Source organism: Mustela putorius, unplaced genomic scaffold (genome assembly GCF_011764305.1).
Source record: "Mustela putorius furo isolate JIRA1106 unplaced genomic scaffold, ASM1176430v1.1 tig00003988_pilon_pilon_pilon, whole genome shotgun sequence".
In the NCBI taxonomy this organism is placed as follows: domain Eukaryota; kingdom Metazoa; phylum Chordata; class Mammalia; order Carnivora; family Mustelidae; genus Mustela; species Mustela putorius.
This window is the reverse complement of record NW_025422127.1, coordinates 14676578-14704212: the sequence shown is the minus strand read 5'-3', so window position 1 is coordinate 14704212 and position 27635 is coordinate 14676578. Positions and strand designations below refer to the sequence as shown.

General features: G+C 40.3%; 1 protein-coding gene across 5 annotated transcripts; it reads right to left on the bottom strand.

Annotated features, from left to right (window-relative positions):
• Nucleotides 1–102: 102 nt before the first annotated feature.
• Nucleotides 103–27385, bottom strand: CCDC77 (coiled-coil domain containing 77). 5 transcript variants are annotated; one of them, XM_004773716.3, is made up of 13 exons: nucleotides 27278–27376; nucleotides 24552–24606; nucleotides 22006–22059; nucleotides 20222–20465; nucleotides 17248–17390; nucleotides 11976–12072; nucleotides 11056–11131; nucleotides 9795–9886; nucleotides 8308–8456; nucleotides 3617–3836; nucleotides 2224–2349; nucleotides 1974–2126; nucleotides 103–985 (listed from the first exon to the last, which is right to left on the bottom strand). In XM_004773716.3, the coding sequence occupies exons 3-13, from the start codon at nucleotides 22041–22043 to the stop codon at nucleotides 839–841; spliced, it is 1485 nt and encodes a 494-aa protein (XP_004773773.1). In that variant the 5' UTR covers nucleotides 22044–22059; nucleotides 24552–24606; nucleotides 27278–27376; the 3' UTR covers nucleotides 103–838. The 5 variants fall into 5 exon arrangements, with proteins under 5 accessions (XP_004773773.1, XP_004773772.1, XP_044927578.1 ...); XM_004773715.3 differs by lacking the exon at nucleotides 24552–24606 and having other exon boundaries at nucleotides 27278–27385; XM_045071643.1 differs by lacking the exons at nucleotides 24552–24606; nucleotides 27278–27376 and adding an exon at nucleotides 24306–24533 and having other exon boundaries at nucleotides 17248–17300.
• Nucleotides 27386–27635: the final 250 nt, after the last annotated feature.

Genomic DNA, 27635 nt, shown 5'->3' with positions numbered 1-27635 from the left:
TCCCTGCTGAGCAGAGAGCCCGATGCGGGACTCGATCCAGGACCCTGAGATCATGACCTGAGCCGAAGGCAGTGGCTTAACCACTGAGCCACCCAGGCGCCCGAAAAGTAGTTGATTTATAGATTTTTTTTTTAAAAAGCATTTTATTGGTAAGATAATGATCTTTCATTTAAGGATGACTAAAGTTTCACTCGCTCTTACCAACGTGGCACCTTTATTTTCCTATATGAACATTTTACTTAAAAATAGCGTCTCTAAAAGAAAAAAAAGAAAAAGAAAAAGACTAGGGTCTCTAGTGCCCTCTGGTGAAACTTACTGAGACTGGGTATCCAAAAAAGTAATTCGGCTCACAATGGAAGAGTTAAATAGTACAATTACTATCTATTTACATGTGATAGATTGTGATTTGCTGCCTTGGGCAACCTTAGAGGATGCCTTGATCTCAGGCAGAATTTCAACTTCCGACACCCAGTCAAGCTCATAGCAAAAAAATACTTCCTTCTGGAATTTTCATCATCACTGCCTTCTTAAAAAAACAAAAACTGTCATCATATTATCAATGGGAGAAATAATGTGGGAAAGTCTCTAAGTGATTAAGGTTATAATCCAGACCCAAAACACAAAAAAGGTTAATTAATAGGACAGTAAAAATGATAGCTAAAGCTTAGCATACAAGAAGGGCTCTTTTAGTGGTCCCCAATTCCTAGCTCCATCTTCTTAATAACGGATACCACGATTCTAGCTGGCTCGGTGCATAGTTTCTGGGAGAAAAGAACCTTTTCCTCAGATTTTAGGAAGCAAACCTATTCCAGACAAAGGCAATGGCTAAACGTAAATGTCAACAGAGTCTAAGTTCATTCTCCAGACCAAAGACTTTGGACTTAAGGTTCTTCAGTTCTCCTTGCAGCTTATGTGCCCGTCTATTGCTGTCACGCACCTCACACAGAATGGCAAGATCCTGGTTTGCCTGGGCATTCAGTGTTGCCTAGAGATTGGGAAAAAAAAGAAGAAATGTTTATGGCACATTCCAGGAGAAAGAAATCAGTCATAAAGACTAGGCTATGCTGGCTTCTTTTTGGCAGACTTTTAGCACATAAGATAAATTCAATCCTTAGCTTGCTAATGACCAAAAGAAAGAAAATGTAGAGTAGAATTAAAGCAGAAAAGGCATGAGACTCTGCTTTTCTATACGATAGTAAAGAAGCCATAAGATAGAGGTCAACAAACAGAAATGAGTAAAAACAGAGGCCAATATAAATGTTACTGGTAAATTTGCCAAAGAATGGGAAAAAAAGCTTCTCTTCTGTAACTAACCTTGTTTAGCACATAGCAATCATTTAGGATATGTGAATTACTGCTTAAATCTAAGAAGGATTTGGGGCGCCTGGGTGGCTCAGTGGGTTAAAGCCTCTGCCTTCGGCTCAGGTCATGATCCCAAGGTCCTGGGATCAAGCCCCACATCAGTCTCTCTGCTCAGCAGGGAGCTGCTTCCTCCTCTCTCTCTGCCTGCCTCTCCCCCTACTTGTGATCTCTTCCTGTCAAATAAATAAATGAAATCTTTTAAAAAAAAAATATCTAAGAAGAATTCTGAGGCAACCTGAATTCTAAATAAAGCTGTGTTTGAGGGTTGAGGGGAGAAACTACTTCATTCCTTACTCACTCGCTCTCTCTCCATTGGTAAAATAGACACAGTTCTTTTCATCTGCTTCTTGATCTGGGAAGGAGGAAGCTTTCTTCTTCCTCAGTTCAACTCAGATGGAAGTACAATGGTGCAGACTAGCAATGATTTTAGTCTACTGTGTCTTCCCTCTGCTGTGTACTTAAGCTGCTTTGAATGAGACTTAAAGGATGTTGATCCGCTAGGGTCTACCACCAGGGAAACAGCCCACCTTTCTTCTGAGGAGCCCTCATGACCATGTTTCCTTACCTGCACCCCTTTTCCCCCCTCTCGGTAATTCAGGATCAGTGATTACCTTATAGAGGATTTGCTCCAAGTGTTTCAGCTTTTGCCGGAGAATCTTAATATCTGTCTTAAAGCCTTCTACTTCCAGGATGCGCCGATTCTCCAAGGCCTCATAGCGTCTTGTCATCACCTGTAAACGCTTCCCCATCTTGTTAGTGCGATCCTAAATATAGAGACATGGCAAGGCATGTGAAGAGAGGGAACACATTCCCGGAGCATCTGCGCTTCCTACCCCATCAGAAGTGATAGAGAATTTGTACCTTGAAGATCTCTCTCCTCACTCCCTCTTCCTCACGAATTCGGGCAAGTTCTTCTTCTAGGGAAATGCACTGCTCTTGATACATGTTGGACAGTTTTTTCTCTTGAACTAACTTATCCTTTAGGGACTGCAGGTCAGAGGGAAAATAAAATTACAATTTTGGTAATTCAAATAGTACTTAGGCAACAAAAGAAAGGAAAGAAATGATTTCCATTAAATCTAAAACGAACTAAGGAACAAGATGGCAAGGAATGTTGGAGAACATCTGAAAGCCTCCTATTTCTAGATGATTCTCTTAACCTTTTCCTGAAGTGTCCACAGTAGAAATTCTTTAAAATAAAACAAGTATTTTGGGCTCTGAGAAGGGTCAGATAATGGAGCTTAGAACTATACCAAGTAGGACATGACAACATATGTTTTGGCACAAATTTGCTCTTCTTTAAATAGAAACAACAAGAACACATAATACATGTTCCATTGAGCAGAGGGAATGGTGGATAAAAAACTTAATCAGCTCATGTTTCTTCCTTACACACAATCCTTCAAAGACATACAACACTTAGAGCTAAATATTCTTTCCAGGCGTGTAAAGGCCCTGGAAGGCCCTCCATGACTAGTTGCTACCCACCCTCCAACCTCTCTGCTTACCACTTCTTTCTTGCTTATCCCTCCATGACCACAATGATATTCCCTCTCTTCCCTGAACATACTTCAGACTTGCTCTTCCCTCTGCCTGGAATGTTCTTCCCCAGGTCTGTATGGCAAGCTCAGTACTGTTTTATAAGTCTCAGCAACAATATCAGACTTCACAGAGGGTCCTTGTGCTTCCCTATAAAAGCAGACTTTCAGCAACTATATAAAATCTTCATATAATCTTTTCAATTCCTTAACACCATTTTAAAAAATAAGCTATCATTTTCTCTGTTTTGTTTTTGTACCCTCTCACCCATGAAGGCTTTTTTTATTCATTCATTCATTTATTTATTTAAATAGTCTCTACACCCCATGAGGGGCTTGAACTCAAAAGACCAAGAGACGCATGCTCTCACTACTGAGCCAGCCAGTCCCATCTTCCCTCCCGACCCCGCACCCATTCAAATGTAAATGCTGCAAAGGCAGACCTGGTCTAATTTATCTATTGCTGCAGAGCCAAGCCCACAGTAGGAGTGCAATAAATATTTGTTAAATGAATCAATCAATAGTTCACTTTTCTAAATCCCTAAACACTATAATGATAAGCTACTCCTTGAAACCTAGTTCTTGAGGCTGCTGCTACAACAGCTTTCTGGACTGAATGGACCTTGTATTTCAATTCTCAGGTTCTTTGGAATTCTCTGATTTCTTTCAACTTTTCCAAAAAAATTAACAATTTCTGTAGGACATAAGAAAACTACCTTAATATATTCATTTTGGTTATGATGAGTCTCATGAATGACTGGCCAAACTTTTCCAATTTTTTCTTCTTTCTTCTTACACTGCACGCTGTATTGTTTAATCTTCGACATCAAATGATCCTTTTCAAGCATCCACGACTTCTCTTTATTTTGGCTTTCAAATCTGAGTTGCAAAAAGTCTTTCGTGCTCTCATAGAGAAGTTCTTGGGTGTGATGGAGACTATGAAAGAAAGTACAAATGTGGACACCATGTTTAGGGGTACATATGGTACATAGTTACTCAAACAAAGGGAAGATACGAGTTCTTTAAAAATTGTGCAATACACAAATTCTATAAAATATCACTAGCAGTATTTAAAAGACAATCTAATCACTGGTAAACTTACATGTTTTACTGGACAAAGTGTAATGTACCTATCCATGCACACTAGTTCACAGACTGGTCTTTTTTTTTTTTTTTAAGATTTATTTACTGCGCACCTGGATGGCTCAGTTGGTTAAGCCTCGGCCTTTGGCTCAGGTTATGATCCTAGGAGCCTGGGATTGAGTCCAGTATTGGGCTCCCTGCTCAGCAGAGTCTACTTCTCCCTCTGCCCCTCCCACCCTGCTCATAATCTCTCGCTCTTAAATAAAAACATTATTTTTTAAAAAGATTTATTTATTGGGGCACCTGGGTGGCTCAGTGGGTTAAGCCTCTGCCTTCAGCTCAGGTCATGATCTCAGGGTCCTGGGATCAAGCCCCGCATCGGGCTCTCTGCTTGGCAGGGAGCCTGCTTCCCTTCCTCTCTCTGTGTCTGCCTCTCTGCCTACTTGTGATCTCTGTCAAATAAATAAATAAAATCTTAAAAAATAATAATAAAATAAAATAAAAAATTTATTTATTTGAGAGAGAGAGAGAAAGCATGCACGCATGCATTGGGTAGGAGGAGGGGCAGAGGGAGAGAGAGAATCTCCAGCAGACTCTCTGCTGAGCGCAGAGAACAATCCAGGGCTTCATCTCACCACCCTGAGACCATGACCTGAGCTAAAATCAAGTTAAGTTGCTTAACTGACTGTGTTACCCATGTGCCCAACGTAGACTGGTCTTTATATTTTCCCAATGCTAATTCTAGTTTATATCATTAAAAGATTTACAGAAATATCTACACAGAGCCTGCACAAGTATGGAATATATTCCCTGACTGAGGGTGAACACAAGTTCTAAAATGTCAAAAATAGTTTTGGTTTTGTTATGCTGTAATCCACATGTAAACTGCCTGGTAGCAAAACTTGTCCTTTCCTCAACATCAGTTTCCTCCATGGAGAGATCGTGACAACTTTAGCCCATTTAGTTTCTCCATTCTCTGAAATTTTGTATCAGTTTAAATTTCTACCCCTGTGTTATAATTTGACACTTGCTCATAGACTGTGTCATGTTTTATTAATTTTAATTTATTTTACTTTATTTTATATTTAAGATTATATTTATTTGAGAGAGTGAGTGAGAGAGAGAGAAAGCACAAACAGGAGGGGAGAGGGAGAAGCAGACCCCCACTGAGCAGGGAGCCTGACTCGGGGCCCAATCCCAGGACCCCAGGACCACAACTTGAGCCAAAGGCAGATGCCTAACTGATTGAGCCACCCAGGTGCCTTTGTCATGTTTTAACTGTCAACAGGCATAATTTCTTCTTTTCTTTTTTTTTAAAGATTTTGTTTTTAAGTAATCTCTACACCCAACGTGGGTCTCAAACTTATAACCCCAAGATCAAGAGTCGCATACTTTCCCAACTGAGCCAGCCAGGTGCCCCAACATGCATATTTTTTCTAGCCTGAGTGAAAGCATATCCCCTATTTATCATTTGCTTTTGCCTTGCTATCACCATATTGTCAAGAATAGTACCAAATGCTAAACATACACAGAGTACTAAACAAATTCCTGCTGACTACTGAGATTTAGGAATAGGCAAATAATGTTTCTATCTTTAAAAAAGGATATCCCTAAGAAGTTAGCAACTCATCAGTTTAATATCAATACTTTCTAGAAAAATACTGTACCAAATGATCAAACTGCTTAAAAAGAATATTAAATACCATGAGGCAATCACTGTAATTTTCCACTGGCCAAATAATGTCAGAGAAACTCAGTTCTTTTCATGAGTAATAGGATACACAGATAAGGAGAACATGAGAGCATAATGCAGACACAAAGCAGAGTAACTGTCACCAGACGAATGTATACATATACTCAGGTATATATTTATGTATATAAAGAGAGACTGATTCAGTTACCACAAGATCTCTCATGCTTTCAATGAGTTATTTTATTCTATTTTACATTATGTTCTCGATTACAAACTGAGCAATAAATAGTCTTGTTAATGTATAAATGGTATGAAAATGAGACCCAAAGGACAGTCATTAAAGGCCTTGGATTTCATGCCATTCAATATCCTTAGGATGATCTATCAAATGTAAGGGACTGATTATATGCTCAGATGGGCAGATAATGCTAAACTAGGATGGTTATTAATCTGCTAGAAGACAGATATAAAATTACAAATTACTGTGACAATTTAAAAACACTGCTTTTTAAAACAATTAAAATCCAATGAAAAGTGAACATGCTATGTGTAAGCACAAAATACCAAACATGAAAATGAAGATGGAGATGTGCTGGCCACATGAAAACATATTATACTGTGTTAAAAGAAACAGAGTCTGTGAGGTGCCTGGGTGGCTCAGTGGGTTAAGCCTCTGCCTTCAGCTCAGGTCACGATCTCAGGGTCCTGGGATCGAGCCCCAAATCCAGCTCTCTGCTCAGCGGGGAGCCTGCTTCCCACCCCCACCCCCCACCTCTCTATGCCTGTCTCTCTGCCTACTTGTGATCTCTGTCTGTCAAATAAATGTGTAACATCTTAAAAACAAAAGCAAAACAAAACAAAAAACAAAAACTGAGTCTGTAAGAGGCAGAATGCATTTTCTAGCCTGTATTGGGAGATCTTAATTTAAGAATCACATCCAGTTTTAATCATCACTTTTTTTTTTCTTTAAATAGACTCCACGCTGGGCATGGAGGCCAAAGCAGGGCTTGAACTCATAATCTTGAGATCAAAACCTGAGCTCAGAACAAGAGTCAGATGCTTAACTGAGGCCACAGCACGCCCCTGGGGAACAGACATAACTCCAATAGGTGGTGATTAGTGCCACCAGAGGCAGGCGAGGCATCAGAGGCATGCGGAGGAAGAAAAATTAAATTCTGCCGGGGGAAGTGTTCAGAGGAGAGAAGACCATGCACAGCCAAGTGCCTGCCACACAGCAAGGATCCCATAAGCAATAGACATGAGTGGTCAGACTGAAGGACAGGTTAAAACACAGCAGTAGAGGAAGAGCTAAGACTGAAAAGGTTCATTTGGTGCCAGATGACGAAGATTCTAGTAATTCATGCTGAGGCAGCAGGACTTTATCATGAGATAAATAGGAAGCTATTGTATGTTTCTGAGCAGTTGGTAACTCCCAATGGAGCAGCTGGTAACTTCATAGCAGCGAGGAAAAGTGTAGAAGGCAGTGGGATCAGTGATAGGAAGAACAGCTAGGTTACTGCAGGAATGTAAACAATAGAGCTGGGGGATTCCCGACTGGCTCAGGAGGGGAGAACACCCAACTCTTGGGTCTCAGAGTCACAAATTCCAGTGCTATGTTGGGGGTAGAGATACTTAGAAAAATACAAAATCTTTAAAAAAAAAAAAAAGAAAAAAGAATAGGTTGAACCAATGTGAGAAGAATGAGAGGGAGAGAACGGCCTGGAGAGGCTTCCCAGGCTCATCATACTCATTAGGGCTCAGAATTCAGGAATAAGAGAGTGGGGAATTCAAGATAAGTCTAAGGTCAGGGAGCTTGGGAAACAGGATGGATATCTTTAAAGTAAATGGGAAAAAGAATGTAGTAGTAGGTTTGAGATGGGACAATGAGATGTTTCTTGGGGAAGAAAAACAGTCTGATTCAGTTGCAGTAAATTGGAGGCGTTCGAACATTACGGAAGAGATCTGTACAGCACAGTCTGGCCACTGGAACCGTTAAAAAATCTGAGGAGGGTCAGACAGGTAGAAGCAAAGAGAATTCATCTCAAAGAAAGGGAGCTTAGCGGTACTGAATATACAGAATGATACTAGTATACTAGTTACAGCGGGCACTTTAAAGAGATAATGAAGTCAGTGATGACCTTAGAAAGGGCATGCTTGGTAAAACAGTGGGGATGAAATCCGACTGCAGAAAGGTGAGGAAAGGCAGGCAGGCAGGTGCGGAATTAAAGCAGTGAGGACAGAGAGTCTGTGGTTTTTGTACAGGTACGTAGTCATTTTTCCCACATTCGTGAAGGGCCAAACAAAAGAAAATGTCCCTACCGTATTGGGCTGCACTGGATAACCTATCAGTGGATAAGAGAATATTTCTTCACCACTAAGATCAAGCTAAAAGTCAAGTGGGTTAAACGGAGCATGGGGGATACTTGGCAGCTATTCAAGAAAAGAATCAACAGCACTCGTGGAGAAGCCCGGACACCCACCTACATAGAGGCAGGGGTGTCTGACAAAGACGAATTTTCCAGATCCCTTTCAGTTGCACAGTACTATGCTGCTAAAGGAGAGGACTGTTAACTTCCAAGCCACTCAGAAAAATTTACAGATCTGTCAGGTGCAGCTTTCTTGAACACTCACTTTTTGGTAAGCTCTTTGATTTTGTCCTGATTTCTCTGGTGATGAACTTGTATTTCCTCAATGCGAATCCGTCTGTCCTCCATGAGCCCTTCAACTTGCTCTCTAGAAAGCTTGGTCTGCTCTTCCAGCTGAGCCTGCAGTGATTCCACCTGGACAGGCCAAAAGAGGTGAGGTATCCACTCCTGTCTCACTTCCACTTATTTCTTACCTCAAAAAGTGAGTCTTTCTCCAGAAAACTTTAGAAAACAAAACAAAACAAATCCACAAACAAAAGCACGGCAGCGAAACAAATAGAAGAAAAATCTTAAGTGTACTCCTTTTCATTTAATGTCTTATACATGGGGTTAGGCTACACAAGAGCAAGCTCTGTTCACACCACACAGGATCTGCGTCACACACAAAAAGCTGGAAAATCCAGTTTCCTCTACCCTAACATTTTCAGCTTTTCACTATCTCCCTTTTGGGATTCTTAGGACTATCTCCCTTCTAAGACCCCCTAGTTGCATAGAAATAGAATGACTCCTTTCTTCATCCTTTAATTTAAAAAGTGAAGAAAAATCAGTATCATGTTATTTCCTTCTCTGATTCTGGTTGTCATGACTCCCAGGGGAGATACTGGCCAAAGGCAGAAACTGTCATTTAAGGCAACAGACCCTAGTAAGGACAGGAACTTGAGCGCATGGTTGCAAGTGTTACACAACTACCAGGTGGTAGAAGGATAATTGGTGACTTTAGAACACATAAACTAAATAAATGGATATACCCCTACTGGTCAATCTTTCAGCAGAGACAATTGTAACTCTTTGCGTATCCCTTAAGCCACAAGGAAATTCTTACTATATGATAGTTTTGTTAGGTAGGGCTAAGGATAGCGCTTCTAGAATGGCTGAATAGAGAATAATGGTTTTAAAACATAAACTCTCAGAAATTAGGAACAACCTAAATTTTCGTAATCACTTGATACCTAGATATATGTGTGCAAGGCCGTAAAAAAAATGAAATCTTGCCATTTGTAACAACGTGGATGGAACTAGAGGGTATTATGCTAAGCAAAATAAGTCAGTCAGAGAAAGACAATTATCATGTGATCTCAGTGATATGAGGAATTTGAGAGGCAGGCAGAGGATCATAGGGGAAGAAAGGAAAAAATGAAACAAGACTCAACTATAGAGGGAGACAAACCATAAGAGACTCTTAATCTTAGGAAACTGAGGATTGCTGGAGGGGAGAGGTAGGGGTTGGGGTAATAGGGTGATGGACATTGGGGAGGGTGTGTGTTGTAATGAGCACTGAGTATTATATAAGACCAGTGAATCACAGACCTGAAATAAATAATATATGTTAATAAAAAAAAAAAAGAAAACATATAGACACACACACACACACAAAAGGAAAAAATAATGTGTGCAAGGAGATACTTATATGATAACAAAGATATGTTACACAAAGCTAAACTTGTGGACAGAAACTGTTCTGGTCTGCTTTACCTGCAGGATAAGTGTTTGTATGTCTCTCTGATATTGCTCAGAACTTTCTTCCTTCTCTCTCATTGCTGGTTTTTTTTTGTTTACTTTAGAATCTAAAATAGAAAACAAAAATTAATCAAGACCTTTACTTAGTTTTTATTTTGGCTATTTGAACATCAGCAGACTTCTGCAGAGGAGTCTGATTTCATTTACCTAGAAGAGAAGGAAAGGAAGAAAAAGGAAAGCATACAATGACTATAGCAATACTTTTTCAAATGAGAATCTCTCTAAAGGAACTCTGCTAGGATGTCTCCTGAATAATAATATTCATCTTTCTAAAGAATATACTAAATTTTCCTTTGAAGTTGTATCTGTTTTCTTCATAAAATCATATTTAATCAGAAAAGATAAGGAATAAGGAAAAGTAAGTCTAAATATTTGGTTAAGATGGATCACCCAATTTTCAAAAGACAAGATTATTTTAAAAATAAGAAACACTAAAATTACACTGAACAAAATTCCTAGGATGATTCAAGAAGCTCACACTAAGAGAACAGATCTTAAAAGTTCTTATCACAAGGAAAACAAATCTGTAACCACTGTGGTGATGAATGTTATCTAGATTTATTGAGGTGATCATTTCATAATATATGCAAATATTGAATCCTTACATTATATACTTAAATGTAATGTTATATGTCAATTACATCTCAATTTTCTTTTTTTTCTTTTTTTTTTTTTTAAAGATTTTATTTATTTATTTGACAGAGAGAGATCACAAGCAGGCAGAGAGGCAGGCAGAGAGAGAGGAGGAAGCAGGCTCCCCGCTGAGCAGAGCCTGATGCGGGGCTAGATCCCAGGACCCTGGGATCACGACCTGAGCCAAAGGCAGCGGCTTAACCCACTGAGCCACCCAGGCGCCCCACATCTCAATTTTCTTAAAAAAAAAAAAAAGGGCAAAGAAAGAAATAAAATTGGGATTTCCATCAAAAAAAAAGGGGCGGGGGGAGACTGAGGCTTAGAAGCTAATTAACATTCTGTGATCCCAGAAGTTTTCCCAATCTGTTTTATTACCTATAAGCATGTTTATTATGTATTATTTATTCTCCTTTATTAAAACATCACGGGAAGGTTAAAGGAAAAAAAGCTCAGTGAGATCTTAAACTAGCAGGGACATCAATATGAACATTCATTATTACCACATAGTAGAAACAAAATCTAATTATTTGACTGTGTTTTTGAATTCTGCATCAACGAGAATTTATAGTAATACGGCTGATACCTGCTCTGAAAGCTGAGGAAGATTCATTCTGTTCACATATACCTATAGCCTGGATAGTCTTGGAGTGAATGCTGACCTGAAGAAGCAAAAAAAGCAAAAAGTATAGAGTTAGCTTTCCTATAAATGTTGTATTTCACTTTTTAGCTTTACTTCTATAGATCAAAACACTACTCACAAATACAATTGGTTGAAATTACCATAATCATATAAGGATGTCATGTGTGAGGGACACTAAAGTGGACAAAACTCAGCGCTAGTGAAATAAGCTAAAAAAGTAAATTTCAGAGTTATTTCATACTATCTGCTAAAAGAAAGGGGTGGGGCATCTTTGGCAAGGACCTTTAGGAAAATAACAGGAACACAAAAGCATGCATATGTAGATATGCACAAAGATGCTCACTGAGGCAGTTTATAGAAAAGTAAAAATAAAAAAACTATATATACACACAAATATTTCTATATGAATGGGAAAAGAGCTTTCTCTCTGGGGATAAAAGAGACTGCCACTTTTATATGACAGATTTCTGAAATCTGTTTTTCATAAAGACCATGTAGTACTTTATCATCAGCATAAACTAACATAAAAAAGAAATCTGAGTATTGCGAATTTGCTCCCACACTAAGTTAGCTCCTGCTTTCCTCTCTAACCTCACCCAAAACATCCACTCCTCTGTGCTTTAAGATTTCCAAACAGTGAAATGATGCCACCTCCCAAGGTTTTTTTGGGGGAAAAAAGTAAATGAAAGCACAAAGCTCTTTGTAATTATAGAAAATGCTTTGAAGACTTCGGGACTAAGACAGCTAATTCTCCTTCTATCTTCTTTAACAAGTACCAAAATTGCTCTTATTATAGACCCCAGCCTATTTTTTTTTTTTTAATAAAAAGTAATGCTTACCATGCCATACCAAAGACTACTTACTTTGTTTGGAGGCTCCTTATAAAAATAGGTCACTTCTCCAGTGTCTGTGCCCACAAGAGCCAAGAGATTCTGAATCTTTTTCTTGTCTTCTATCTCCCTGCGATTCTCAAAGAGAATAACCACACATTGTGTTCAGAGGAAATAAACTTTTCTGTTTAAAGGATCTCCTTTCTGATTTAAGACAATAGCAACATCAAATTAAAATTGAATAAGATTTATTGAGACCTTGGCTCTAATTTTTAAAACATCAGATATTTATATCCAGAAATTGAGAGAGGGGACCACAAAATAATTTCTTAGTTGGTTCCAGAAGAAAGTTATAGTGGATGCTGGGGTACCCTGCTCAGATTTCCCTCTTCAGCACTAATGGGTTCATTCCTCCAATTGCCAGCAATGTTGCAAACTGGGGCTCACAGCTGAATATCTCTCCAGAATTGTCCTCAGTCAAGAGGGACTGCCTTAACCAACTGTATACCCAACGGACAGACTGGACCCAGGGCCTGGCTAATGAGAGGACAGAAAAGTCCAATTCCCTTGCATCAATTCAGAATACCTTTGAAGGGCCATCCCAGCTTCAGTGCACCCTGTGGCACTGGCTGAGGTCTTCTGTAATTAATTAAATAGTTCTACTGCTGCCCAATCAGACTTTATTCCTTCATTGGTGGTTATCTCTGAAGGGACTCTCCTAAACAATCTCCTGCAAGCAAATATCCATTACAAAGTCTGTTTTCTGGAGAACCCAACCTTAGACAGTTGATATCAGAAATGGACCAAGGAAGCAAACTCTAAAATGAGATTTCAGAGTCTGTGATATGGAGATGGTTTATAGAACATAGTGTTCTTGTGGTGCCTGAGTGGCTCAGTTGGCTGAGCACCTGACTCTTGATTTGGGCTCAGGTCATGATTTCAGGGTCATGGGATCCAGCCCTGTGTTGGGCTCTGTACTCAGCACAAAGTCTGCTGGAGATTCTCTCGCCCTCTCCTTTGGCCTCACCTCCCCTTGTGCTCCTTTTCTCTCTCTAAATAAATAAAATCTTTAATAACAAACACAGTGTTCTTAGGGGCAAAACAGATGGGTGGTTAACAAGGTACAGCTTAAAAAATTAAAATAAATCAAAGATGGGCTTCTGGGTAGCTCTGTTGGTTAAGCATCCAACTTTTGATCTCAGCTCAGGTCTTGATCTCAGGGTTGTGAGTTCAAGCTCCACACTGGGCTTCACATCAGATGTGGATCCTACTTAAAAGAAATAAATGAATAAATAAAATAAAAGAAATCAAAGATGAAGGGAGGCTAAGGGCAGCACCCTAAGCAAAAGCACAATTTCTGATCCATTTTCCACACCTCAGCCAGCATAAAGATAATTACTTGACAAAGAAGCTGGGTCCCCAGGAGGTAAGACTTGGTGACACCACAGCAAGTACACGATAATGAGTCCCCTAGTCTTTCCCCAAAAGACCCATGGCCATTTATTTAAGTAATTATACACTGGAGAAAAGGAAATACACAGGTAATTCAAGAACTGATGGGTCCAGGGTCTGAACTGACATTGATACCTGCCATTATCATGGCACTGGAGTATATAGGAACCATGTAATCAACACAATTTTGTACCAGGCCCAGCTCACAGTGGGTCCACTGGGTCCAGACCCAATCCATGGTTAGTTTCCCCATCTCTAAATGTATAACTGGAATAGCCATATTTGGTAGTTGGAAAATTTGGTAGTTGGTAGTTGCCTGGTTTCCTGGCATCTGGGTTAAGGTAAGAGGAAGACTCTGAAACTGCCCCTCCCCACCCCTGCCAAGATGGAAGATAAAGACTTAAAAGATGTGGGGTCAAAGTCACCATCAAATCCCCATTTAATTCACAGTATGAGCTATGCAAAACCAGAAGGATAACAGTGGACTACTACTGTTAAGGAGGTCCCAATTTCAGTCATTGTCCTAGAAGTAGTATTTTTGCTAGAGTAGATTTACTTGGTTTTAGGTACATGGAATATGGATACTGAGTAAGCAAATGCATTCCTTTCCATTCCTAACAGGACCAGAAATAGTTCTCATTTGTGTGGGGTGAACACAGTACACTTTTACAGTCTTTCCATAAAACCATGTTAACTCTTCAGCATCCTATCAAATAAGTCTAAAGAGACCTGGATCCCGCCATACCACAGATTTCATTAGTTCATTAATAATGATATCAGATTGGGGCGCCTGGGTGGCTCAGTGGTTTGGGCTGCTGCCTTCGGCTCGGGTCATGATCTCAGGGTCCTGGGATCGAGCCCCGCATCGGGCTCTCTGCTCCGCAGGAAGCCTGCTTCCCTCTCTCTCTCTCTCTCTGCCTGCCTCTCTGCCTACTTGTGATCTCTGTCTGTCAAATAAATAAATAAAATCTTTTAAAAAAAATGATATCAGATTAAATTAGATTGGCTAGACAAGAAATGGCAGATGCATTAAAACCCTTGGTAAGATACATGGGCTTGAGAGGGTTGGAGTAAACTTTTCAAAGCATATCAGTGAAGTTTTAGGGATCTGATCTAGGCATGACCAGACATTTCCTTCAAAGTAAAAAACAAATTACTGTGCCTTACCCTTACCAAGTAGAAAAAAGGACTCTTCAAATCTCTTAGAGACCATATCCCATACTATGGGATACTGCTTTGACCCATATATCAAGTGACATGAAAGGTGAGTTTTCAGTGTGGCCCAGAGTTGAAAGGAAATTCTGCATTAGGTCAAGGCTAAAACTATTAAGGAGATTGAATCGATAATCAAAAACCTCCTGACAAAGACAAACTCTAGACCCGATGTCTTCACTAGTGAACCCAACCAAGTATCTAAAGGACAACGCCAATAATTCTCAAACTTTTCTAAAAACTGAAAAAGAGACAACTACAGACCAATATCCCTCATGAACACTGATGTGAAAATCCTCAACAAAATACAAGCAAACCAAATTCAGGAGCATTAAATGGATTACACACCATGATTAAGTGGGATTTATTTCTGGAATCCAAGCATAGTTCAGCATATGAAAATTGATCAATATAATATATCACATTAGCAGAATGAAAGGAAAAAACCCACAATCATAAATGATAAATGATAAAGAAAACTCATGTAACAATATTCAAAACCCTTTTATGATAAAAACACTCAACAAACTAGCTAAAGAAGGAAATAACCTCTACCCAATAAAAGCCATGTATGGAAAACCCATAGTTAATATCATACTCAATGGTGAAAGACCAAAAGTTTTCCTCTCTGATTGAGAACAAGACAAGGATGCCCATTTTCACAATTTCCATTTAACACAGTACTGGAAATACCAGCTAGGGCAAGGAGGCAAGAAAAAAGGAAGAGACATCCAAAGTAGAAAGAGAGAAGTAAAATTATCTTTGTTCACAGATGACATAATCTTATATGTAGAAAACCGAAGGGTTCCATAAAAACAACAAAAGCCAACCCAAACAAACGAAGGAAATCCCATTAGAACTGATAAAAGAGAATTCAGCAAAGTAGCAAAATACAAATTCTTCATGCAAAAATCAGGTGCATTTCTATACACTAATGTGAACAACCTGAAAAGGAAATTAAGACAGTAATTTGCTTTATATTAGCATCAAAAAGAATAAAATACTTAGGAATTAAAAAAGAAAGTGAAAGACTTGTATACTATATATACATAAATGGAGAGATGCCATGTACATGGATTGGAAGACTTGATATTGTCAATATTACCCAAAGCAATCTACAGATTCAGAGCAACTCCCATCAAATCTCAATGACATTTTTTTTCAGAAATAGAAAAATCCACCCTAAAATTCATATGGAATCTCAGGATTCATATGGAAACTTAAAATAGTTAAGACAATATAGAAAAAGAACACCATTAGAAGACCCACACATCTTGATTTCAAAACTTACTACAAAGTTACAATAATCAAAATAGTGTGGTACTGACAATGACAGATCTTTAGACCACTGGAATCAAATAGCCCAGAAATAAGTCCCACATGTATGGTTAAGTGATTTTCAACTTTCAATGAAGAAAAGACAGTCTTTTCAAGAAATGGTGCTGGGAAAACTGGATATCCAACATGCAAAAGAATGAAGGTAGACCCTTACCTAACACAATATACAAAAGTTTATCTTAAAATGGATCAAAGACCTACCTGTAAGAGCTAAAACTCTAAAACACAGTTGGGGGTGCCTGGGTGGCTCAGGTGGTTGAGCACCTGACTCCTGACTGGGGCTCAGGTCATGATCTCAAGGTTTGAGATGGAGCCCTGTGTTGGGCTCTACGCTGGGCATGGAGCCTGCTTAAGATTCTCTTTCTCCCTCTGCCCCTTCCCTATATCCATTCACAAGTGCTCTCTCTTAAAAAAACAAACAAGCAAACAAACAAAAAACTATAGTGATACTGGATTTGTCAATGACTTTTTAAAATATGAATTTGAATATGAATATGGCCTTAAAAAGCAATGAAATTTTGATACATGCTACAACATGGACGAACCCTGAAAACATCATGCTCAGTGAAATAAGCCACTCACAAAGGGACAAATACTGTACGATTCTACTTATATGAGGTCAAATACATAGACAGAAAATGTAACAGTGGTGACTAAGGGCTGAGGAGGGGTGGTGATAAGGAGTTATTGTTTAATGGGGACAGAGTTTCTATAAGGAAGGTTAAAAGTTCTAGACCTGGATAGTGGTATGGCTGCCTGATAACATAAATATACTAAGCGCCACTGCACTATGTCCTTGAAAATGACTAAAATGGTAAAATTTATGTTAAGTATATTTTATCACAATTTAAAAAAAAAAATTAGTGGATCCTGTGGAACACTGCTCAGATGCCACTTTCAGAACCTAGACATCCATCACCCAAGAGTTCAGTCCTTCTCCAGGAACTGCCCTAGGCTGACAGAGGCTGCCTCTCCCAAATTTACATCCCCTCCTTGGTGACAGCCGACATCCAATGAGTGATCACTATGGGCTACAAATGGTCAACCGCTTTGCCTCTGAATGGCTGTCCTGGCCTCAGAGCTCCCTGTGCAGTTGGCTAAAGCCTCTCCTACCATAGAATCACAGTTCAAATTCTCCCTCTGCCCAAATTTGCTCATAGATATTATTGCTGAGTCCCCCAACTAACCATCCTTGTATCCATCTCAGAGTCTGCTTCCTGGGGAACACAACCTAAGAGAAATGTATCTCGTTTAGTGTAATTTAGAAATAGAACTCCAATATTTCCCTTCTCCCACTGGGTACCTGATTCTCAGTCGGTCGTTTTCTGAGTAGAGGCGTAAAACATGTTCCCGTTCCTGGAAGAGGCAGACCTGTATATCGCTTAGAGCTTTCTGCAATTCCGCAATCTCTTCCTCCCTCTGCTGCAAATCCCATTCTAGTTTATGCTGGGGGGGGAAAGAGGTATTGAAAAGATACTGCACTTCATGGGAGTATCTCTGATTGGATCAGGTCATGCAGAAATTACAGAGTGGGGGCACCTGGGTGGTTCAGTTGGTTGGGCATCTGCCTTTGGCTCAGGCCATGATCCCAGGGTCCTGGAATCAAGCCCTGTATCAGGGTCCCTGCTCAGGAGGAAGCCTGCTTCTCCCTGTTTCCCCTGCTTGTGTTCCCTCTCTCCCTGTGTGTCTCTCTGTCAAATAATAAAATCTTAAAAAAATTATAAAAAAGAAAAGAAATATTACAGAGTGAATGGTTTCACCAACATGGAATTCAAATGACAACAACAGGTTGTGTACAGACTTGAGTTTAACAGCTGCAGGGTAAGTGTGATGTTTGCCTATAACATCAAAGCTCTTGTATCTTCCTTTTACAGATTACAGAACCCTGCAACACCATATGATTTACCTGTTCTAGTCACACTTCTTTTTTTAATGCTTTCTATGTAATAAGGATTTCAAAATTTTCGAAAAACATGGATAAAAAGGTATGATTCTTGCCCACAGAGTTGAAGAATTTTGTTGGAGGGGAGAGAAATGCAAACAACTAAAATGAAATAGTTATTTCATGAAAGAGAATGCATAGTAAAATGGTTGATGGGAAAGTACAGTAGAGTAAAACCTCTGCAGGTTTTGGGAAGTCAGAGAACACAGGCAAAGCTGGAACTTGAAAGATGAAGACTGCTACAGACAACCAGAAGACAAGTACTCTTGGGAAAGGGAGAGAAATACCGAACCATCAGAGCCCTAAGTGTCTGGGTAACCCCAAGTATTTCAGTATTGCTGGAGTGGACAGCGAGAGGCAGAGTGGGTAAGTATGATATCCAGGCTGGATACTGGTATGGAGGACACTTTAATAGTTCGGGGGAGACATAATGAGAGTTGGAACCGATGTTGAGGAAACAGTGATTAAGTTGTTGGAATGGGTGCAGTGACATTTAGGAAGCAGAATCAAAAGGACTTGCCAAGTGACAGAAGTAGGAGCTGGGGAGAATTGCAGGCAATGATACCATTTACGGGACATAAAATAAAGAAAAAGCAAAGAGATAAGGAATGGAAGGAGGGGAAACATCAGTGGTACACATCATGTGTGGGTAGGGTAGGAAAGAGAGAGCAGTTCAGACACGGACATATTAACAAGGAACTCTGGAGAAAAGTGAGTCCACATTAGTTATTTGGTGTCATCACCTCATATGTGGTAGTAGAAGGCATGAATACAATGAGACCATATATTGTGGAATCTGGAACTTTGATACTTAAGACTAAGGAAGGGGGGGGCCGTTGACAGAGACTGAGAAGAACCAGTCAGAGAGGTAAGACAAACTGGGAAAGGAAATCAAGAAAGGACAAGTCTGCAGAAAGGAGAGATCAATAGCGACAAATACGGCCAAGGCCATGAAGAGAAGAGATCATTCTGACTAGCAGGTTCCAGGGACCACAGCGGGTGATTTTTAGTGGAGCAATGCGGACAGAGACCAAACTGCAGTCAAGAGGTCACTGAGTGGGTGACAAAGTCAAGCTATTCTAAAGGTATGGTTGAGAAAGAGCCACCTACATAAGAAAGAAGTTAGAGAGGAAAGTCAACTACTGAAGGGTATTTTTTTAAGTTGGGAAAGACTTGAGTAGGTTTATATACTGAGGACCAAAAGCCAATGTCAGGCAAGAAGTTAAAAATAGAACACACAGAGAAGAGAGATGATGAAGCAGGGTTTCTGAGGAGGAGAAAGGGTTGGGGGTCAGGGGGACTGCTGGATCAGTGCAGCTTGAACAGGCAGAGACAGCTCATCCCCAAAGCAGTAAGAGAGGAGACATGGACGTAGACGTAGGTAACTTGCGTGGACGGGCAGAAAGGGAGCACATGTATGATAGCTGGTGTTTCCTCCATGAACTCGGAAACAAGATGGCCAGAGAGAAGACGACTAAGAAGGGGTTGCAGGCTGGTGGAGGGTGAAGGTATGGCACAGGTATGCACAGGCCAAGAAAACTGCTGTATAGTGACTAAGGATATAGATGGACAAGTTTATCATGAATTTATTCTGTAATGATATGTAACTGTGTTAGGACAATGGTTCTCAACGGGGGTGATTCTGCCTATGCCCCAGGAGAAACTGGGCAACGGCAGGCATTTTTGATGGGTCATGAACTGGGGATGGGGGGGATGGGAGAAGAGGTGCGCTACTGGTATCTGGTGAGTGGAGGCCAAGGGTGCTACTTCAAATCCTACAATGCACAGAACAGTCTTCACAACAAACAAATACCAAGCCCTAAATGTCAATAATGCCAACGTTAAGAATCCTGCTCCAAGAGAAGAGGTAGTAGGGAACTGGGCGAAATTCTAGCTAGGGCTTGTGCTATGCAAGCAAGGCAGAATAAGCAAGGGGTCCCATGTAGGTAGTACAGTTCCTGAAGTGAAGCCCAGGGGAGCCTGGATTAGAAAGGAAGGATGTGAATTCAGAAGCTGGCAGGCAATGCTTAGAAAACCGAACTGTCAAGGAGCTATAGAGCTAACAATGACATTAAATGAAGTCAGGTGTAAGGGGGTGAAAGATCTAGAAGTATACAAGAGCCCGAGATATAAGAGTTTAAAGGTCCAGCAGCTGGGGGAGATTATGACCTAGTGAGGGACCCAAAAGGTGTATAGGTAGCTAGGCTGAGGCAGAAAGGATAAAAAAATAATTTCTTAAATAAGATATCTGCTTATGGTTCGAGCTGGCACTGCTCTCAGAAAGGAACAGACTCAATCAGAGCCCTAAAAGGGTATAGCGTGTCATCCCTTTCACCTGCGCATCACAAGCTGCTTTGTAGAGTTCCAGTTTCTTCAGCAGGTCCTCATTTTCTTCCTCACACTCAGTCATCTTCTTTTGGTAATATTCCAGAAGCTCCTGAGAAGGGCAGAGGACAGCCAGACGATCTTCCGTGGAAGGCAAGGGAGTCGACTCCATTGAATCCAAGAAAGACATTCTCTTCCACTTGGTGGGACCACTGAAGCCACAGGGAACATCGTGTTTGGAGACAGTCATTGGCCTGTGAGAAATCAAAAAGGACATAGTCATTCAATGATGTGAACAGTTATGAGACACTGTAATTTCTTAAAAAAAAATGTTTATGTTCTTGAAGTGCCATAATTAAGGTGCTCATAAACCTTCGAAGTTTGATGTTTCCAAGTATTAAAGGCTTACAGCTAGATTCAAAATACATGTTAAAAGAGTAAAAAGATCATTAAAAATGAAATATTACCCAAGCAAGACCCGGTAATAATCGAAAATTTAATACTATTAAGACACAGAGCAAAAGAACACATTCCACTGCTGGTGGAGTCTAACTTGACACTACATAGAGTAATTGACAGAATCTAGTAAAACCGCTATCCCTCTGTCCTAGAGAAACTCATGCATATGTGTACAAGGCAACACACATGAAAATGTTGGTAGCAACATTATTTGTAATAACAAAACCGGTAAACCTTCCAGACATCCACTCAATAGGGTAATGGATGAATTGTGGTATATTTATATAAATGGAACATTACTCAAAGTCATTAGAAACAATGGATTAGAGATATCCAAATATCAATGAATCATTCAAACAACATTAAGCGGTAAAAAATAAGTAGATGCATATGTAGAAGATATTACCATTTAAGAATGGAACTTGCCAAATGAAACTGTTTTTAGGAACAGGTACATGTAAGTGGCAAAATTATTAAGAAAGGAAATGACAAATGTAAGATTCAGGATTAGAAGATATAGCCTTAGTTAGTAACCACACAATTAAATCACGCAGACCAAGACTAGACAAGACCAGAGGCTAATAAAAGGCTAGGCAAGAAGTTCTATTTGTTTGTTTTTAGCAAACAAGAGCGTTCAGCTGAAACAATGCCAAGTCAGAAAATACGTGGTGTGGAAGTAGAAAAACCCTGTGAAAATTAATCCACTTTGGCTAACTCCCTGCAGAGACTTTATACTGGTTTCCCAAAGCTGTATTTAACAATGGAGATGGTCATCACCTTTAATAAGAATGTATAGAAGAGATATTAAAATTTACTTTCAGCTAGCACGAAGGGGGAAAAAAAATCCTACAGTTTTCTCAATAACTAAAAGCTCGTGACAGAAATGTTCTTTTACTTAATGTTTCATGTCTTCAAAGGGAAGTACTCTGGGAAATAGACCAGTGGATGAACTAAGAGGTCCTGCTGCGCTTTTGCAGTGGAAAGTTGTTGTGAAGAGGATGAGGAGGAGGATGTCTGTTGCGTGGGAAGCAGAGGGCAGAACCAGAATTAAAAGTCCCCTGCTTATGCATGCTGGTTGTCTCCTCTGTAACCCAGGATCCACGGGCACTATACCAGGCCCATTCAAACTGCCTGGATTCGGGTATCAACATTTAATATGTCCCAGTTTTGAATCCTAATGGCACTTAATAAGAATAGATAAATGACATGTAATATAGTTCAAATCCAGAGGTTGGAAACATGCTTCTAAAACCTTTCTAGTTTCTCAGCTAACTTATGCTTCTGGCTACAGAACTCTTGATTCTTTAACAACTCGCAAATAGGCAAATGTCTTACTTTCTGCAGACGGGGGTACGCACTGGGGTAAAGTTCATGCTGTCCTCTTCACACCTGTCAAATACACAAAAATTCAGAATGAAGGGTCAGGAACAGACCAAAAAAACAAAAACAAAAACAAAAACAAAAAAAACAACAGTACAGGATACACAGGTTCCATTTCCACCATCACATGCTGGTGAGAATGTGATGCTCTACAATGTAGGATTCTTTAAAGTGGTTCCAAATCCTGAAAATCTATGACTTTTGAATCTTCATAAGGCATTTATCATTACTATTTTTGAATAAAATCATCACGGCATCTAATGTTTGGATGGAGAAGCACACACAAAAGAAAAGCCTCCTTAACATGGAGGTTGTCTGCAGCAATGCAAAACGAATTGACAGTCCTTGTGCTGAAAGAGGAAGGAGATGCAGAAATGTTCCTAACAAGGTACGGTAAATGAAAATTAATTTAATTACACTAAATTTAAAATAAATACAAAGCCACTGACATCTGGTGAACTTTATTGTTTCATTTTAGAGAAAGAAAAAATTACTTTCAAGCTTTGTAAGGTCCACTTACAATCTCCATTCCAATTGCTAACGTGGGGCTTGGGATCCTCTATTTGAATAATCTTATCACAGAAATTTTCATGAAGATAACCTCACGGTCAGGGAGGGAACAGAAGAGAAGGAGAGAAGGGGGAGAGAAGAGGAGAAGAAAGGGAGAGGAAGGAGGAGAGAAGGAGGGACGGAAGGGGAGAGTTTATTTTATTAGCTTTGGGGAATGCTGGCTTATCAAGCATGCTTTGTCAACCCATTCTGATCTTGGGCATGATGATGTAATATTCTGTTCTTGTGCTCTTTTAATCTGTATGTATCTGTTTATAATCTTCAGTCCTTTGGAGAAGAATTTCATGAACAAGAGTGAAGAGACCATCACTCTTGTTAATTCTAGATCATTTTCCCGCTTGGAACCCCAGAATGCCTCTGCACCTCCTCCTTAAAACCTTTCTTCATTTGCCTTCTAGGACACCAGAGGTTCCTGGTTTTCTTTCTTCTTCACTGGTCATTAATTTTCAGTTACTGCCTTCTTTTTATAGGGCCTTGGTGACTGTATAAAGTGTCAGTTTTAGGGGCAACTGGGTGGCTCAGCCAGTTAAGTGTCTGCCTTCGACTCAGGTCATGACCCTGGAGTCCTGGGATTGAACCCCACGTCAGGTTCCCTGCTTAGCGGGGAGCCTGCTTCTCCCCCTCCCTCTGTCCTATCCCTCCCCTAACTCGTGAACTCTCTCTCAAACGAATAAATAAAAAATCCTTAAAAAAAAAAAAAAGTGTCATTCTTAAATACCACATACACACCAATGGTTTTCAAATTCCTACCTCCAGGGCTGACTCTGGCCTCCACTCCACTCATACCTATCTCATTGCCCTATTTCTTATCTCCACTTGGATGTCTAACAGGTCTCTCAAGCTTCCCAAGTCCAAAACCAAGTTCCTGATAAACACCTACCACCAAAACCTGCTCTTCTCTCACAATTCTACATTCCAGTAATTACTACCTCTATCTTGGCAATTGCTTATGACCAAAAACCTTGGAGAAATTTTACTCCTCTTGTCCTACATGCTATGCTCAATCCAAGAGCAAATCCCCTTAGCTCTACCACGAAAATATCCAGAATCAGACAGTGGCTTATGCCCATGCTGCCCTGGTCCAACTCACTACAATCTCTTGCTTGGAGGACTAAAATAGCCTCTTTATCGGGTCTCTTTGCTTCCACTTTCAAATTCAGCCCTTGCAGTCTATTTTCAACACAGCAGTTTGATTATCTAAAATGTTAAGTCAAGGGAAGCCTGGGTTCAGTCACTTAAGCATCTGCCTTCGACTCAGGTCATGATCCCAGGGTTCTGGGATGGAGTCCCACACCCGGCTCCCTGTTCAGCAGGAAGCCTGCTTCTCCCTCTCCCACTCCCCCTGCTTGTGTTCCCTCTCTCGCTGTGTCTGTCAAATAAATAAAGAAAATATTTTCAAAAATTAAAAAATAAAAAATAAGTAAAATATAAGTCAAAACACAAAATTTCTCTGCTCAAAAGCCTCCTACGACTTTTAATTTCAGTCAGAAAGCCAAAGTCTTTAAAATGGCTTCCAAGGTCCTACGTGATCTGGCTACCCCAGGATTCTGCGGCTTCACCTAGAACTCTCCCCGTGCTCAATGTGCCACCAATGCTGGCCTCTGCTGTTCTTCAAACACGCCAGATAAACCTTTACCTCAGACTTCCACCTTCTACATCATTTATGATGTTCTTTTCCCATTTACCTATATATGGCTTTCTCCCTCTCCTTGAGGGTTTTAATGTCGCCTTCTTGGTGAAGTCTTCTCTGACCTTCTGACATCCCCTTACCTACCTTCTCTGCTTCACTTTTATGTCACTGACATAACTAGAAAATCAGTTTCTGCTTCTGTCATTCCATTAGCTTCCTTCTGCCCACCAACCCTTCAAGCATGCCATCTCTTTTTCTCATTCTCTCCTTTAAAATGACTACTCTCCTCCTTTAAACTCACTTCCTTCCACAAAGCTTCTTCAAACTGGGTGAATTTGTCTCTTGTAAAAAACAACCTAGAAAATAAAAATGGTAATTGGGTTGGGATGGTAGGATTATGGGCAACATTTTTTTTTAACAGCTTTATAGAGATATAATTAGATAATTCACATTCCATAAAACTCAAAGTGTACAATTCAATGATTTTAGTATACTCAGATACGTGCAACCCTCACAATTACAGAACATTTTCATCACTTCAAGAAATCCTATAACCTTTAGCCATCAGCCCTGTGTTCCACCTCCCCCCAAGCCCTAAGCAACTACTAATCTACTTTCTATTACCTTTTTTTCTTTTTTAAGATTTTATTTATTTTTTGACAGGAGAAAGATCACAAGTAGGCAGGGAGCAGGCAGAGAGAGAGGGGGAAGCAGGCTCCCTGCTGCACAGAGAGCCCAGTGCAGGGTTCAATGCCAGGACACTGAGATCATGACCTGAGCTGAAGGCAGAGGCTTAATCCACTGAGCCACCCAGGTGCCCTACTTTCTATTTTTATAGAGCTCCTTAATTTGGACTTCCATAAGAATGAGATCATATAGTATGTGGTCCTTTTGTGGCTGGCTATGACGGATTTCTTTCACTTAGCATGAGGTTTTCAAGGTTCATCCATGTTGTAGCAGGTGTTAGTTTATATATATATATATATATATATATATATATATATGAATAAATAGTATTCCTATATATGGCCAAATAATATTCCCTTTTATAAATACAGGTGACATCTTAAAGATGAATGTCACTGTTCCTCAACTATTTAAGAGTAACTTGGAACTTTTTCTTTTTTTTAAATAATCTTTTGAGTCATTTGTTTGTTTGTTTTTAAAGTAATCTCTATGCCCAATGTGGGGCTCAAACTCAAGACCCCAAGATCAAGAGTTGCATGCTCAGGCCCCTGGGTGGATCAGTGGGTTGGCCAGCCAACTTTTGCTTTTGGCTTGGGTTATGATCTCAGGGTCCTGGGATTGAGCCCTGAGTCAGGCTCCATGCTCCGCGGGAAGTCTGCTCAAGGATTCTCTCTCTCCCTTTCCCACTGTTTGTACATGCTCTTCCTCTCTCAAATAAATAAATAAATCTTTAAAAAAAAAAAAAAAGAGTTGCATGCTCAACCAACTAAGCCAGCCAGGCACCGCAGAATATCTTGGAACTTTTAAAGAGCCTTCTAAGAACCTGTAACTTCTCTTCTTCCTTATAGTAACTATCCTCATTCCTTCTCTTGCCTGTGACTACTGCAGGTCAACAAAACGGTATCTACATTCACATCTCATTTAGTTTTATAAACCTCTCACAGTCTGTCTTCTACAACATCTGGAAGGCAGCTATGCTCACCACTATACTACCAATGCCTACTATAACATCCGAATTGAAGTTATTTTCTTGGTCATTAGATACCCAAATGAATGAATTCAGCTGCTTTCTTGGTTTTCCATCCTCCACCCAGCAAGTCACTCCTCGATTTATTTATTTATTTATTTTAAAAAGATTTTTATTTATGTATTTATTTGAAAGAGAGAATACACAGGGAGATGGAGTAGCAGGTTCCCCACTGAGCAAGGAGCCCGATGTGGGACTCGATCCCAGGAACCTGGGATCATGACCTGAGCCAAAGGCAGGCGCCCAACCCACTGAGCCACCCAGGCATCCCCACTCCTCAATTTATATGCTTACTTTGATAGTACTGATCACCTTTTTAAAAATACTGTAGTTCAGGGACACCTGGGTGGCTCAGTTGGTTAAGCGGCTGCCTTCGGCTCAGGTCATGATCCCAGCATCCTGGGATCGAGTCCCACATAGGGCTCCTTGCTTGGCAGGGAGCCTGCTTCTCCTCTGCTGCCACTCTGCCTGCCTGTGCTCGCTTGCGCGCGCTCTCTCTCTCTGGCAAATAAATAAAATCTTTTAAAAAAATTTTGTAGTTCAGAGCTTGGGCTCTGAAATCGAAAAGGCTTGGCTTTCAGTCAAAGCTCTTTTCCTTATTAGATGTGTGATGAGGCAAGTTATTTCACCTCTCTACACTTGAGTTATTTATTAAAAGAGAGGGAGAATAGCATTTATAATAGGTTGGTGTAAGAATTAAATGAAATAATAAATAAAAGGGCTGAGCACAGTGTCTGACACGCCAGTGCTCGATAAATGGAGATCATTACTATTTTTACTGATAATTTTCCTCTCTTGGTTCAAAAGGTTCTGTCTTCAGCTTTCTTTTATACTTCCTCTAATCACTTTTGTGGGAACATCATTATTCTCACTGCGTTTATGACTACCTCATTATCTAAAACACTACCTGGCACAGAGTAATAATTATCATTGAATAAACAAATGACATCTTTCAATATTCTGATTTGAATTTTCAATTATACACCCCCACAACAACTCTGTCAAGTATTTTTTATTATTCCTTAGTTCTACAAATGAGGAAATTGAGGGCTTAGACTATCCTGGAATGAGGGAATATTGGAACGCATTTCCAGGACCTCCAAATTCTACACCCCGTTTACATTTCATCCCGCTGTTGACTCCCTCTTGCTATGGCTCCCCAATCCTCCAACACCCCCCTGAAACCTTTCACTTTGCACGTCCTAACTTCCTTCTTCCGGTCCCCGCACCTACTTCTCCCTCGCTAAGTATTTTTTTAGTCTATGGCCCCATTCCCCAATCCCAGCATCCTAAACCCAAAACTCCGTACTCACGCCACACTAAGCCTCCGAGTCAGAAACCCCAACCGAAAAACAAAACTTAAATCCGGTAGCGAAGCGGCGCCACTGAGTGTGCACGAATCTGTCCAATCGTCCACGAGTTTACACGACCCTTTGGATTGCGCACCAATAGGAAGGCTATTCACACAGAGACACGCCCCCCCCCGTTCCCCGCCCTTTCTCGCTACGGGCCTAACCGCGCAGAGATCGCCGGGAAGTGTAGTTTTACTTCTGCACAGAGCTTCCCCGGTTGGAGGATGTAAACCGATTGCCGCCCAGGCCATCTCAGTACTGGCAGGGTGCTGTTTGGGGTCAGAACGCACTAGTTCTGGGCACACCCAGTTTAAGCTTG

What these genes read in the sequence shown, in the direction of transcription:
- CCDC77 (XM_045071642.1), bottom strand. Translation starts at nt 24,382, where the DNA reads ATGTCAGAAGGTCAGAGAAGACTTCACCAAGAAGGCGACATTAAAACC. An exon ending in AGGGAGAAAGCCATATATAG is followed by an intron (nt 22,060 to 24,305) that starts GTAAATGGGAAA and finishes TGTATTTGACAG; the next exon opens with GTGTGAAGAGGACAGCATGA. An exon ending in ATCAAAGAGCTTACCAAAAA is followed by an intron (nt 3,837 to 8,307) that starts GTGAGTGTTCAA and finishes TTTCTTTCATAG; the next exon opens with TCTCCATCACACCCAAGAAC.